The 12,852-nt window shown below is 38.3% G+C and overlaps 1 protein-coding gene across 1 annotated transcript in view; it reads right to left on the reverse strand.

The window, feature by feature from the left end:
* Nucleotides 1-366: 366 nt before the first annotated feature.
* The window catches only part of csmd3b (CUB and Sushi multiple domains 3b), a 456,383-nt gene continuing 443,897 nt past the window's right edge, over nucleotides 367-12,852 (reverse strand). The window contains exons 66-73 of the mRNA XM_084738341.1: nucleotides 12,238-12,349; nucleotides 11,948-12,127; nucleotides 9,821-9,880; nucleotides 8,436-8,594; nucleotides 6,236-6,372; nucleotides 5,457-5,544; nucleotides 4,298-4,433; nucleotides 367-3,427 (exon numbers count right to left, since the gene is read on the reverse strand). Coding sequence (XP_084594467.1) covers nucleotides 3,268-3,427; nucleotides 4,298-4,433; nucleotides 5,457-5,544; nucleotides 6,236-6,372; nucleotides 8,436-8,594; nucleotides 9,821-9,880; nucleotides 11,948-12,127; nucleotides 12,238-12,349 — 1,032 coding nt within the window. The 3' untranslated portion in view covers nucleotides 367-3,267. The remainder of the gene's footprint in view (nucleotides 3,428-4,297; nucleotides 4,434-5,456; nucleotides 5,545-6,235; nucleotides 6,373-8,435; nucleotides 8,595-9,820; nucleotides 9,881-11,947; nucleotides 12,128-12,237; nucleotides 12,350-12,852) is intronic.

Genomic DNA, 12,852 nt, shown 5'->3' on the forward strand with positions numbered 1-12,852 from the left:
TATATATATATATATATATATATATATATATATATATATATATATATATATATATATATATATATATATATATATATATATATATATATATATGCATTCTAAGGTTTGTTATTTCTGTATAACAGACCGTTACTATGTAGAACTGACCGTTGCTATGGACACAGTTGTGATCATAGGCTCTGGAGGAGCAATAAAATCATTTTTAAATCAATATTTCGTGTCAAGTTGTTATTTGTTTTGGTAAGTTACAGTATAATAAACAAGATAATGTACCGTGACCCTAACCCGTCGTGGGGCCAGCGAACATTTTCCATGGTAACAGCGAGCACCACCAATCAGAGATGTCACTGTGACACTTTAGGACTGCGGGTAGTACAGTACTTATCCGTTAGCCTGGTATCAGACTGAACTGTCAACTCATTACACTTCATTTCCATATTCTGTGGGGTGGATAGATTTGAAGGTCTGGCTGCTTATTCATAACGTTGTGAATAAAACACATTTTTCTTAAAAGAAGGTTGATGATATATGGATTTGTGGCTTCTACAGGAACATATACCATCATTTCACAATCTCATAGGTCCTCATAGGTTAGAACATGGAGGCTAATAGTCTTAATCCTATATTCAGAATATGAATGGGATTTTCACTTCTGCACCCTCACTGTTGAACTCTATAGATTTCTGATTAGACTTTTCAGAAGGAAGATTGAGCTTTCTTGGTCAATATAGCACACAATGAGGAATTCATTGCTTCAGTTGACACTTACTATCAACACTGACAGGAAATACTCATGAAAACTGCTGACTTTTCTCTTTAACAATTTACAAACCTGCCCTCTGCGATGAAAGTCTGATGAAACACTAACTTTAAAGATCATGATTGTTGCCGGCAAACCTTGCATCATCTCAACAATAATAATGACAACAACAATACCACTGACACTCATGATTGCCTCAGTGGGAAAGACAGTGATGGTGAGAGGAACTTCACGTTACACAAAAAAGAAACCAATTGCATGTTACAAAGCAACCAAAATACCTTTTGTGTGACTTCTGTGAACAGCACATAGTTGTAATATCTTTTATTTTGATATTTATTTCTTTTTTTTTTCTAAAAACTCTGCTATAATCCGTCTTTCCCCTTCAGCCCCTCCCCTGTGGTAAATATATAGCACAAAAATATAGGTGGTGAATGCTCCCGAATATATATGCAATAGATTTACAGATCAGAAGATTCTGCAGCAATAACAAAGAAAGAAGATAAGCACTCGCAGAGTGCAGAATAACCGTGGAACTGAGTCCACAATTGTAGGGCTACAACCCTGTTTGTCTTTCCTTTAGCCTGTCTATCAGTGTCTCCTGTCTATCAGTCTGTCTCTGTGTCTGTCCACCTGTAAGCCTGTTAATCTGTGTTTAAGCTTATCTGTCTGTGGAGTGGAGACAATGGACGATGTTCTGCAACAGTCTTAAGACCCTGCCTGTCTTTCTTGAACCTGTCTGTCTCCGTGTGTGTCTTACTGTTGGTCTTAATACCATCTGTCTGCTCTGTGTCTCTCCAGATTTTCGTTAGTGTGTGTACCTGTCATTTTTCCTGTCTATCACTCATCCTGTCACTTTCCCTTTAACCTTTCCATCTGTCCCTGACTGTGTTAGTCCATCTCTCCGTGGGTAGACAGGTAGTGTTCCTGTAAAATGTGCTTTAGTGCCAGAGCTTTCTCTGTTTCTTAAAGTCTTTTTTCTTTGAAAGTCCATCAGAGTCCTCTGTATCCATTCAGGGTCTTTCTCATCAGAAACCATTTAAATTCACAGGATCGGGAACATCTTTCCTCAAGGCCATATTCTGTCTGATCTGATTCATTATGTAGAGGGAAAGCCGACCTCTCTCAGTACTTGATTTCAGGTTAGACAGGCTGTGATTGGCTTGCGTTAGGATTTTTAAGATCTCATCTTTTTCTCTTGATGACTCCCCTCACTCCACTTCCAGTTCAGTTAGGGGTTGTCTCTGTCTCCCCGGCCTCCTCTCTTATCCATTGGACGGGAAGGTGCAGTTTATCCATTCGATGAGTCCGTCTCTTCTCATCTGGTCTCTCAGCACCGCCTCCCCTTTAGACTCCTTTTAGTTTTTGCTTCGCTCTAATCCCAGTTCAGTTAGGATTATAGCTCCGTCTCTGGGGCTGCCCTTATCCTTTGCTTAAGAGTTTAGTCTCTTTTCAAAGCAACTTTTGCTACTGTCTGCTCGCATTTTGCTGTTTTCGATTCCATTTTAATAGAAAAAGACAAGAGACTAGTAATACCAGCCTCTGGTTGTCATGGACACACAAAGTTGTCCTGTCTGGTTGTATTCCGTGGTCGTTTTTAGAAAGAGGCTCCTATTCACAACTAGTCAGTGTTGTTTACTGATGCTCTGCTGGTGACAGTGTCTCTGACTGTCAGATTTGATATTTAGAAACAGGTATTTTTGCTTCACAGTGTCTTTTGTGACGTCCTCTTTATGTCACACATTCCCATCTGTGGCCATTTTGCTTCTGTGTTCCTCACAGTGAGGATTTGTTCAGTACAGTTGGAGAGACAACATGGTAAAAATGAAATCAACCCATTTTTGTAGTGCAGTTTATCTCCATGATGTATAATCATGGCGGAGCACTGACAATGTGCTCTCTGTGTCTCTCTCCAGCGGTCACAGAGCTGAGAGCGAGTCCTTCCCTCCAAAGCTCTCTGTGAATTACAAAATTCGGCGTTGGGTTATGGTGACATGATTTCAGACAAGCAGGTCATGGCTTAATCATTACTACTGGTATTAGAGACAGTGAGCGGGGTTAAATAAGAGGATGAAGTATAATGGCCGTGTGTGGTTTAGAATCAAATGATAAACTATCCATGAACAGCTGAGCCTTGGGGTTAGAGACAGATAATAGCCGGTGTCGTTTTCTGTTGGGTTGCGTCCTTTTTCTTTCTCTTTGCACTGTGAGTTTTCACTGGCTGTGTTGCATCCGTCAAAGGTAGCAGCCATTTTGTGTATTTAAATTTCATTTGTGGATACAAAGCACTGTAAGTGAAAGGAACCGACGCTGGGTTTTCCCGCCGCTCGGGGAGATTGGGTTTCTGAACTCGGACTGAAGGTCTTTTGGAATCGATGAATAAGACCGTGTTGTTGACGATGTCGAGGTTTGAGTCGAAGCACAAAGCTTCCCCTTACTCAGCCTCGTACCAATAGTGGTCCCATTAGATATCTGAGTCGTTAAGTTCAAGTGAGGATAATCAATCCTCAGACCATGGTGCAGACAGTATTTAGATTCGGATCAAATCTAACAGCCTTCCCCTCCACAGCCTTGGTGTTGGTGTTGTACATGGGATTCTCGAAGGCAGCCTGGCCGTTGTTGTTTTCATGGACTGAGCAGCCTGTGTACTGTGTTTTTGGTGTGGTTCTGTGGGGAAAAAAAAAAAAAATTAAATGAATAACAAATATGTTACAACTAAAATTACTTTACAGTTACTTGCCTACTAGGAAAATACTTTTTAAAAAAGGGCCATACAGTATGTATAAATGTGTGTATCTGTGTAACATATATGTGTGGATGGGGATATGGGTCAGTCAGTGTATTTGCATGTATATAAATTCACCTGTTGTTCTAAATTGCTTTCTTTTTTAGTGGTTATTCTGCAGATGTATGTGTATATATCCCTTTGACTATGTGTAATAAAAAAAAGTATAAACACGCCATTAAACGATAAAATGTTTCCAATCATCTATTAATATTAACTTGACTGGGGAGCCAGTGGACGACACTGAATGCAGTCTTGGGAGTAGAGGCACAGTAAACAAGCTTTAAGTAGGATTAGAGAAAGTGTTTTTGGGAAGCCTAGTGAGATACCAATCAGCCCATCCAAAACTAATTCCTCCAGCAAGCTTTTTTTTTCTTCAAGCTATTAACAGATGAACAGAAGTTATTTGCATCTGTTAACAATGCGAACAGCAGTCAATTGTGCTTAAATCATACCTCTGAAAAATCCAATTTAACACCTCCTAAACAGAAATGTTTTGCAGCACAGTTTGCAGTAGACAATGACTTCACTGTGTCTTTGTACCTCAACAACCAGACCACCGAGGCAGGTACTGTTTTCATCAATCAGACAGCTTCTTCAAATATTAACAATGCCTTTCTACAATTTGTTCAACAATACTGAAAAATAGAGGTGAAGTAAAAATGCAGTGACAGGAACGTGTTATTGTCTATTGCTGAAATTTAACAGAAATACACTTAAATGGGACACACTGAGTCTTTTCTAATACATACCTTTGTTTGTAGAGATAGAAGCCAAAGCCAGTGAATATTAGAGCGAAGAAAGGCACCAGAATAGCGATAGCCACAGAACTGCTGTTGGTACCAAGCTGAGGGGGTGGCGAGTTCTGACTCTCTGACATATTCAGACCTGTGGCACATGAGGAAACGTATTGTTATTATCCACACAGTTAGACATGATAAACAGAGACATGCTGCTTTAACATTATCATATCACAGTTGTATTAGAGCCACAATGCAAGAACAAAGTCAAAATGTTGAAAATAAAGTTTAAATGTTGAGCATACAGCCAAAATGTTGCAAATGAGGTCAGTAATGTCTGTAATAAGTCAAAATGTCAAGAATAAAGTTGAAATATTGAGAATAAAGTTGAAATGTCAAGAAATTAAAGTAGAAATGTCAAGAATAAAGATGAAATGTCAAGAAAAAAGCCAAAATGTTGAAAATAAAGTCAGAATGTTAAGAATAAGTCAAAACGGCAAGAATAAAGTTGAAATATAAAGACTAAATTTAAAATGTTGGGAATAAAGGCAAAATGTCAAGAAAAAGTCAAAATGTTAAGAGTAAAGAGTTGAAATACCATGTTGATAAGAAAATTGAAATGTTGAGAATAAAGTCAAACTTGAAGTGGTCCATGGTATAAACAAATCAGAGCAGAAGGACTTTTTGCATTTTGCATTATGAGATTAAAGTTGAAATGTTAAGATAACATTGAAATACCTTGCTGACAATTAAGTTGAAATAGTATTTGAACTTTACTCAACTAATTTTCTCAAACAAAAAATCTTCCTCCTCTCATTTTTTCCCTTATGCTTCGCCATAATATACCTCGGTAAAAAAATAACTGTTCTAATGCTTCTTCCTGTAACAGATTCACTTGATATCATTACTATAATAGTCGTATTGGGACTGCACAATATGTGTGATATCTGTGGCAGGGATGCTGGAAATATCCACTGTCAGGCTGACTCAGCAAGAGCAATGAAGTCACTGTTGCCAACAAAGAGAAACTCTCTGATAGCTTTCTCCATTAGTGAAGTTCTTGTAATCAATTTGTCAAATGTTTCCAATTATCATTTATAGCCCAACCTGACTTACGAGAAAAATATTCAATATTCAGTGCTCGCATTAAACCTAAGACAGAGAGACTGACCTAGTCTTTGCAGTCCAAACTGTCCGTAGTCTTTTCCCTGAATGAAACCCTGGAACACATAGCTGGAACCGTCAGGCTCTGCTGATACCTGGAGAGAAGAAGAGGACATGAAAGAAAAGGGAGAAAACATGGAGGACATTTACAGCAGTGATACAAGAGGGACAAAAGTTGTCTTTGGCTACATTTAGTGTTTGTGTCAATACGGCAACATATTTCTAAATTTGATTACCATATTGTTTAAATATTTGATTAGCAAAAACCATTAGATTCAGATTAAAAACGGATTGTCCATTACTGAAGGCAATAATGGAAATTTGTCTTTCACTGATTTAGACAAGTTGTCAGTGTATCTGGCCTGTGGCATGTGTTTATGCTGTTTTATTGTAGATTATATGAACTGTTCTACTCTGTAAGTACATCATGATGAATATAAATGAATAAACCTATGAGCAGATAACCACAGGCACACAATTTAAATAGTTAAGCATTTGGTAGTATTTTGTAATGATTAACTGAACAAATAAGATGACAAATCCAGTCTTAACTTTGCTTAAACATTATGCCAAGCACAGAGCAGTGAAATATATAAATATATAACAGCACTGTTATAAAACAACTTTACAAAAGGAGGTTAGTGCACTAAGACTGTTTGTCTTGTACTTCTGATTTACCACGATGAGAAGCATTTACTATGTGACATTTTGTGTTAACCCATCTAAATGAATCTCGCTCAACTGAATGTAATTAAGCTTGATTGCTCTGTATCCAGTGAGACTTACAAATCCATCCATGGTCCAGGAGTCATCTATGATTTTGGCTGGAGAGATCGCCGAGTCTTTGAGCTGGTTTCCCTGGTTCACGTAGTTCACCTGGTACATCAGCAATAACAGCCTGGCCTCAGCAGCTTTATACACTCCTACAGAGGACAGAATACATGGCCACATGAGTCACAACATAACAGAGTGAAACGCATACAATACTGAGCACCAGATCACACGTGTTCAAGTGGGAATCGCAAGGATAAAATATTTTCAAAAAGCAATCTGAATGTAGCTGTAAAATGCAATTTGAAAAATGTTGAGATGCCTTGAAAAACCTAAAAACAGAATGCAATGATTTGCAAATTATTTAAACTTGTGTCCCATTGAGTACAGCACAAAGACAAGATATTCAATGTTCAAACTGATAAACTTTGTTTTGTGTGTAAATATACACTCATTCTGAGTTTGATGTCAGCAATATGTTTAAAAAAAAAGCTTACAGTACTGCATTAAAAACTGTATAAAGGATACTACGTGAGCTTTGGAAAAAACTGAAAAACTGTTGTTTGTTGCTGCATCTACAAATATAAGTTAAGGCTCTACAATGCAAAGAGAAAGCCATACATCAGCATAATCCAGAAATGCCACCGACTTCTCTGGGCCCAAGCTCATCTAAGATGGACCGACGCAAAGTGGAGAAGTTTCACATTGTTTTTGGAAATCATGGATGTTGTGTCCTCCGTGCTACAGAGCTGAAGGACCATCCAGATTGTTACCAGCACTAACTTCAAAGGCCAGCATCTGTGAAGTCCCCATTAATGCTGAAAGACCCATACGGGTTTTGAGGCAACATATGCTTCCATCCAGGCGATGTCTTTTTCAGGTGTCCCAGTTTATCCCAAGAAGACAAAGCCAAGACACATTTTGTATGTGATACAACAGCGTGGCTTTGAGGTAAAAGAGTTCAGTACTAGACTGACCTGCCTCCAGTCCAGACCTGTGTCCCACTGAAAATGTGTGGTGTATCGTAATGCACAAAATACAAACGTTGAGCACCTGCGGTTGTATATCAAGCAAAAACTGTGAAGACTTTCAAAACTTCAAAAATTAATGTCGACAGTTCCCAAATGCTTACTGGGCAGTGGTAAACATGCACCTCTCCCAATATTTTTTGGAACGTGCTAGAGGCATCAAATTCAGAATGAGTGTATATTTACAGACAATTAAGTTAAATCATTGGAATTTCTTTATTTATTTATGTTTTACACACCAGCCTGACTTTTTTGGAAGACGGGTTTGCAAAATAAACATTTATTAAAAACTGTGAGACAGCAGAATTTGTGTGGAGCAAATAAAATGTTCAAATTTGTACTGTAACTCCCCCCAGTATCGTAATCATATTTACTTGTCTAGTGATGTAAAGGTTAAATACACAATATATACTGTGCTAATACAACAGCTTCAACCACAGCCAGGCCAGCTGTTTACTCAAGCCTCCAGGCTTTATATTAGGTAGAGTGAACATGTCTTGACACTAGCTTCATTCTTTATGCACTGATATAAGACTTATATTGTCCTCTGAAGTCACTGTCAGAAAGAAAATAAAAGAAAAGACAATATGCGTATTTCTCAAACTAAATGCAGCGCCTAGGTGAGGAAGATTCAATATTTTAAGAAAAATCTTTAAAAGAAAATCACTGAAGTTTTATGCAACTGGGCGTCGGCCTCCTGGTGCCTGCAAGAGCACAGCTTTTGCTGTTATTGATCTAAAGCTACTCCTTTAAGCCAGAAGATGCATGTTAAAGGTCTGATAGCTGCATGGTTTTGTGATATGGTGTCTGTGCTCTCTGCTACTCCAGGAACCAATTCTAGCTTCAACAGGATTTGTGTTTTAATAGGGTCTTAACCCCCTGCTGACGCTGTTGTAGGACCATGGGAGGTCTTTGTGTGGATATGTATATGTGTGAGTTTGAGGGGGGGACAGAGTGGCAACATTAAAAAGAAGAATTGTAGCTCCAGGGAAGTAGTGAACTCCATATGCCATTAGAAAATAGCAGAAATGATTCAAAGAGGCTCAGGAAATGTGTTGATGGTAGAGGCTTCATTTTATGTTGATACAACATCATGATCTGCTATAATATACAGTACGGCCCTTATATGTCATGTTATACACTACTGGATATACAGTATTGAGGCTATAATTATTCATAAAGCATACCTGACAGGAGCAGGTCCATGTTGCCGTTGCTAAGGGAAACGTTGACTCTCCCTGTTGTGGAGTTGAAGCTGGTGATGCTCAGTGTCATTGGCTGCTTTCTCCCACGATAATTATAAGAACCTTTCCAGATATAGTTAGGAGCAAAGACGTCATCTGGAACTATAGGAAAGAAGAGAACAAGATGAAATAGAATAGAAAAGAACAGATTACAATACAATAAAACAGAATAGATTTGAATAGAACAAAACAGAACAGAATTGAACAGAACATGACAGAACATAATAGAACAGAAGAGAACAGGGCAGAACACAATAGGATGTATTAGAATAAAATAAAACAGAATAAAATAGAACAGAACAGAATCAAAGAGAACAGAAAATAACAGAGCAGAATAGATTAGAACTGAACAGGATTAAATTGAATCAGGTTGGATCAAACTAAATTTATTAAATTAGAAAATAATTTAAATAAACAGAATAAAAAGCAGAGAATATAGAACAGAAATTAGATTAAAATAGATCATGTACTTTTATAGTTGAATAAATTGTCAAAAATAAAAATATTGGTTGGTCAATAGTCACAGCTGTTCACTAACACCAGCTGATAATCTGCATGACCATATTATGCAAGTACACAGGAGAAACAATGGTTTCTTTTGTGCTGTTTTCTTTTCTACTCACGACACACTTTAGTCTCACTGAGATTTTACACGTTCTCCAGTTTTGTTAAATCAAATAAGTAAACTCCAAGGGACTCCAGGTCAAAAAATGCTTTCTCATGGGCATAATTGGTATGACTTACAGTAAATGTGTTGAGACAAAGAAGGTGAGGTTCTTGCTTTTTCTTCACATTTCTGCCAACAGTTATAACTCTATATCCATACATAGTGAGACACAAGATTTAATGAGTGGCTTAAGGCAGAATCTTAGATTTAAGGGCTGCTTCCTGCTTTGATAGTTACGGGAACTTGTGCATACAGTAGCTATAGGAACTCTTTCATGTGCAACGAAAAGCAAATAGTTATTAAATTACTGCAGAATATAGAAAGCCAGTCTGAAAAAAACAGAGAACTGAACAAAACGGCTGCACAGAGAAAAGCAGAACATCACAGTAGTTAATTTACCTTTCTATGTGCAGTGAGGAAAAATAAATTATTTACGATGGAAAGCAGTACAGTACAATAAAATCGACAAAAACACAAGACGAACAACACTGTGGAACAGAGAAGAGCGGGGTGCAAAGGAGCAGAGCAGAATTTATTAAACTACAGCAGACAAAAACAAACTAAACCAGACAAAAATAGAGTAGATAAGAGAAATCAAGAATAGACGAGGAATGACGGGACTGAACTAGCCTGGAATTGAAAAGACTGTAAGAGAACTGACCATTTAGTTTGGGGCTAGGAGTTCCTGTTGCCGGTTTCACAGGTTTCTTCTTCTCTCCAGCTGCACACACACAGAGACAGACAGAGAGTGAAAGATAATGTCCTGTTAACACTCATGAGCAGAGCTGTAGAGCCACAGCATGAAAGGATAAGTTTAACTTAGAGTGGGGAGTGCACTTAATATTACCAATTTACCAAATTAGAATGCAGTGCTGGTCACTTTTAGTCACACATGCGTATAATGAGTGAAGGGTCACCCAACACAAACCTCTTTAATGGTTATTTGTAGGCAGAGCGATGCAAATAGAGTTCATGACCAATAATTGTTGTGCATATTAGATCCTTTTAAAAGTGGCCCTAAGACACTTTGGAGTTTGACCATTCAGAGCTGCATTTATCATCACTTCAACATTCAGCCATTGTTGCCAACAAGTTAAAGGCAAGCAAGGCAGAGGGTATTTGTCCTCGAATCTCAAATTGGATCAGAGAGTGCTCCAATTCTAAAGGCCACCACAGGGCAAAAAGGGTGCCAGCCATGGTGGAATGATTTCCACCAAGCTGGAGTTTGCACAAAGGTAGGCTCACAACTTTATCTGTTTGCATTTCTGGACGTATAAGACAAAAAAACCTAACACAAGCTTAAGCATTTCTAATGTGCAGAAAATCTCACGAATTGGAATAATGTGTACATCTTGGGAAAACTACTCTTCGCTATTTAGTATTGATGGAAGTTTCTGTGATACAATCAAAGGCTCAACAATGACTGCCAAATGGACCTTGTGGTGAGATTGTTTTGTCTGCAACTGTTTCCAAGGTCAGGAGGGCGCTTTCAATCTCAAGTTTTAAGCCACCATGGACAAGATGTCCTTAAAGTGCTCAGAAAATTGGAATCTGATCTACAATTCCATGGCAGCTGGGAAAATTCCATCTGCTCATGAAGATTGTGTGATATGACTGAAAACTCCAGAACAGCCACAAAAAAGACATAATGGTCAGATTGTTTTGTTGAGTATTAATAGTATTAATAGTTTAAAGTCAAGATGACGGCATTTCGCAATGTATTTCAGAGTGAATCAGGGTGACCAGACAGGGCCGAACACTGGGAGGAATTTGATTTGAATGTTCAAAAGTGGGTCTGTACCATGTTGTTATTAGCTCATTAACTAATGAATCTTATCTCCATGCAGCTAAATGTTGAAGACTCATGGGTGAATGTCATGATATCACTGGATGAACTTGGTTGGTTCAAGCCATAAGGAAGAAAACATGATGGGCTTTTGAATTTTTATTGAATTTTTTGACATAAAAAAAAAATTGTATATATTATTAAGACAAGTGACAAGTGTGGGTCAAACCTTTCCAATAACTCCAAAACATTTTAAGTCCCAAAGTCTAAATTTATTGAAAAAAAGATAGATGTAATCATTCCTGAAATTCTCAACATGTTTTTATCCAACAAAATATTGTGCTTCAGTTTCACTGTGATGAAAAACCTGCTTGCTCTCCTGCTTGCTGCACACAAAGGGAGGCAAACACCCTTTATTAATGGGGTGGTCTAGCAGAAATCTAACAGCACCATAAATTACATTTTTGTTGACAAAACATGTTGAGTAAATTAAGTTGATTTAATAAAAAAAGACAAACTCATGTCATCTGATGAATTGCTTCACTCAAATAGAGGATTTTATTTGAGGATGATGTCATAAAATATGACAGAAGACATTCAAGGCTTCATTTGAAAACCTCAAAAGAAGCTTTGAATGTACAGCTGTTACCTCAGTGTACACTGTAGTGTTGGTAGGGGAAGAGAAATGAACTCATCAGATGTGATAAATTCATAACCTCACCTGTAAGGACCTGCCCAGGCTAATCTAATGAAGTATGAAACGCCATGGGATTATCGAATTATCTTTTTTTATCAGTGCTGCCAGACCAGCGCCCAGACCACCAGGAAATCTCACCCTACTCCAGATGGCCAGATATGTGTGCTAACCAAGTGTCCTTGAGCAAGACCCACACAACACTCCTACAGTACCTGTTCATTCACACTTCATTTTTCTGGACAAGAGCGTCAATCAAACACAAGATAGAAATAAACAACATAGGCATAGGATTTTTTTTTTTTTACCTCGACATATAGGCATCTTTCCTGTCCAAGTGCCGTCACTCTTGCAGACTCTGTGCTCAGAACCCCCTGCCAGGAAGTATCCATGCTGACAGCTGTACACCAAGGTGTAGCCAAAACCAGGCAGATCCATCCCCACCACGTCCACATGGAGCGCGCTTTCTGGCTGCTTACAGGCATGGGCTGGAGAGTGGAAAAAGGATTTGTGCACTTGAGTTAAGAGTCTGACAGACAGAGGATAGATGGGCGATAACAAGCTAACAAGAAGACAGGATATTTAGATGTTTCCCTACGTATGCACTCGGGCTGTGATCCGCTCCACGTCAGATCAGGCTGGCAGGTTCTGGAGGACGAGCCCTGAATCAGATGACCTGGTTGGCACTGAAATGACACCACGCTCCCCACCTGTGGAGAGTTGATTAGAGGAGGCAGTCAAATAAGTGCTGCTCTGACAAAAACCACATACAATAAAATGTTCATTCAACATTATGGAATATGTTTATTCATTAAGAGCAGGGGTCTGAGACTGTGGGCCTCCACTCAGACAAAGCTTGCAAAAAGGCAGCCCCTCTTAGTTTACTTGCTTAGTTTCACTTCTATGGGATCATGATTATGTTATTTAATCCCATAGAAACTCAATAACTGAGCCAAGATAACTGAATGTAACTCTTACATAACTTCAGATGGTGCCAAATACATAAAAAAAGGTCTGTCCAAAGGAATTTCTTAGTGTCTGACTCTGGGAAATTGGGGAAAAACAGTACAATTCACCAATTCTGTATCTTTGGACTATCTCTTTAACCAAATCACACACATTTAGGCTATTCTATGCAATCTCATTTTGCTAAATAATATGATAACTAATGTAATATTTTTTTTCACTTCCATTCACTGAGTCTCCCCTGAAA

This window comes from Lutjanus erythropterus, chromosome 16 (assembly GCF_056507025.1).
Source record: "Lutjanus erythropterus isolate fLutEry1 chromosome 16, fLutEry1.hap2, whole genome shotgun sequence".
Classification (NCBI taxonomy): Eukaryota; Metazoa; Chordata; class Actinopteri; order Lutjaniformes; family Lutjanidae; genus Lutjanus; species Lutjanus erythropterus.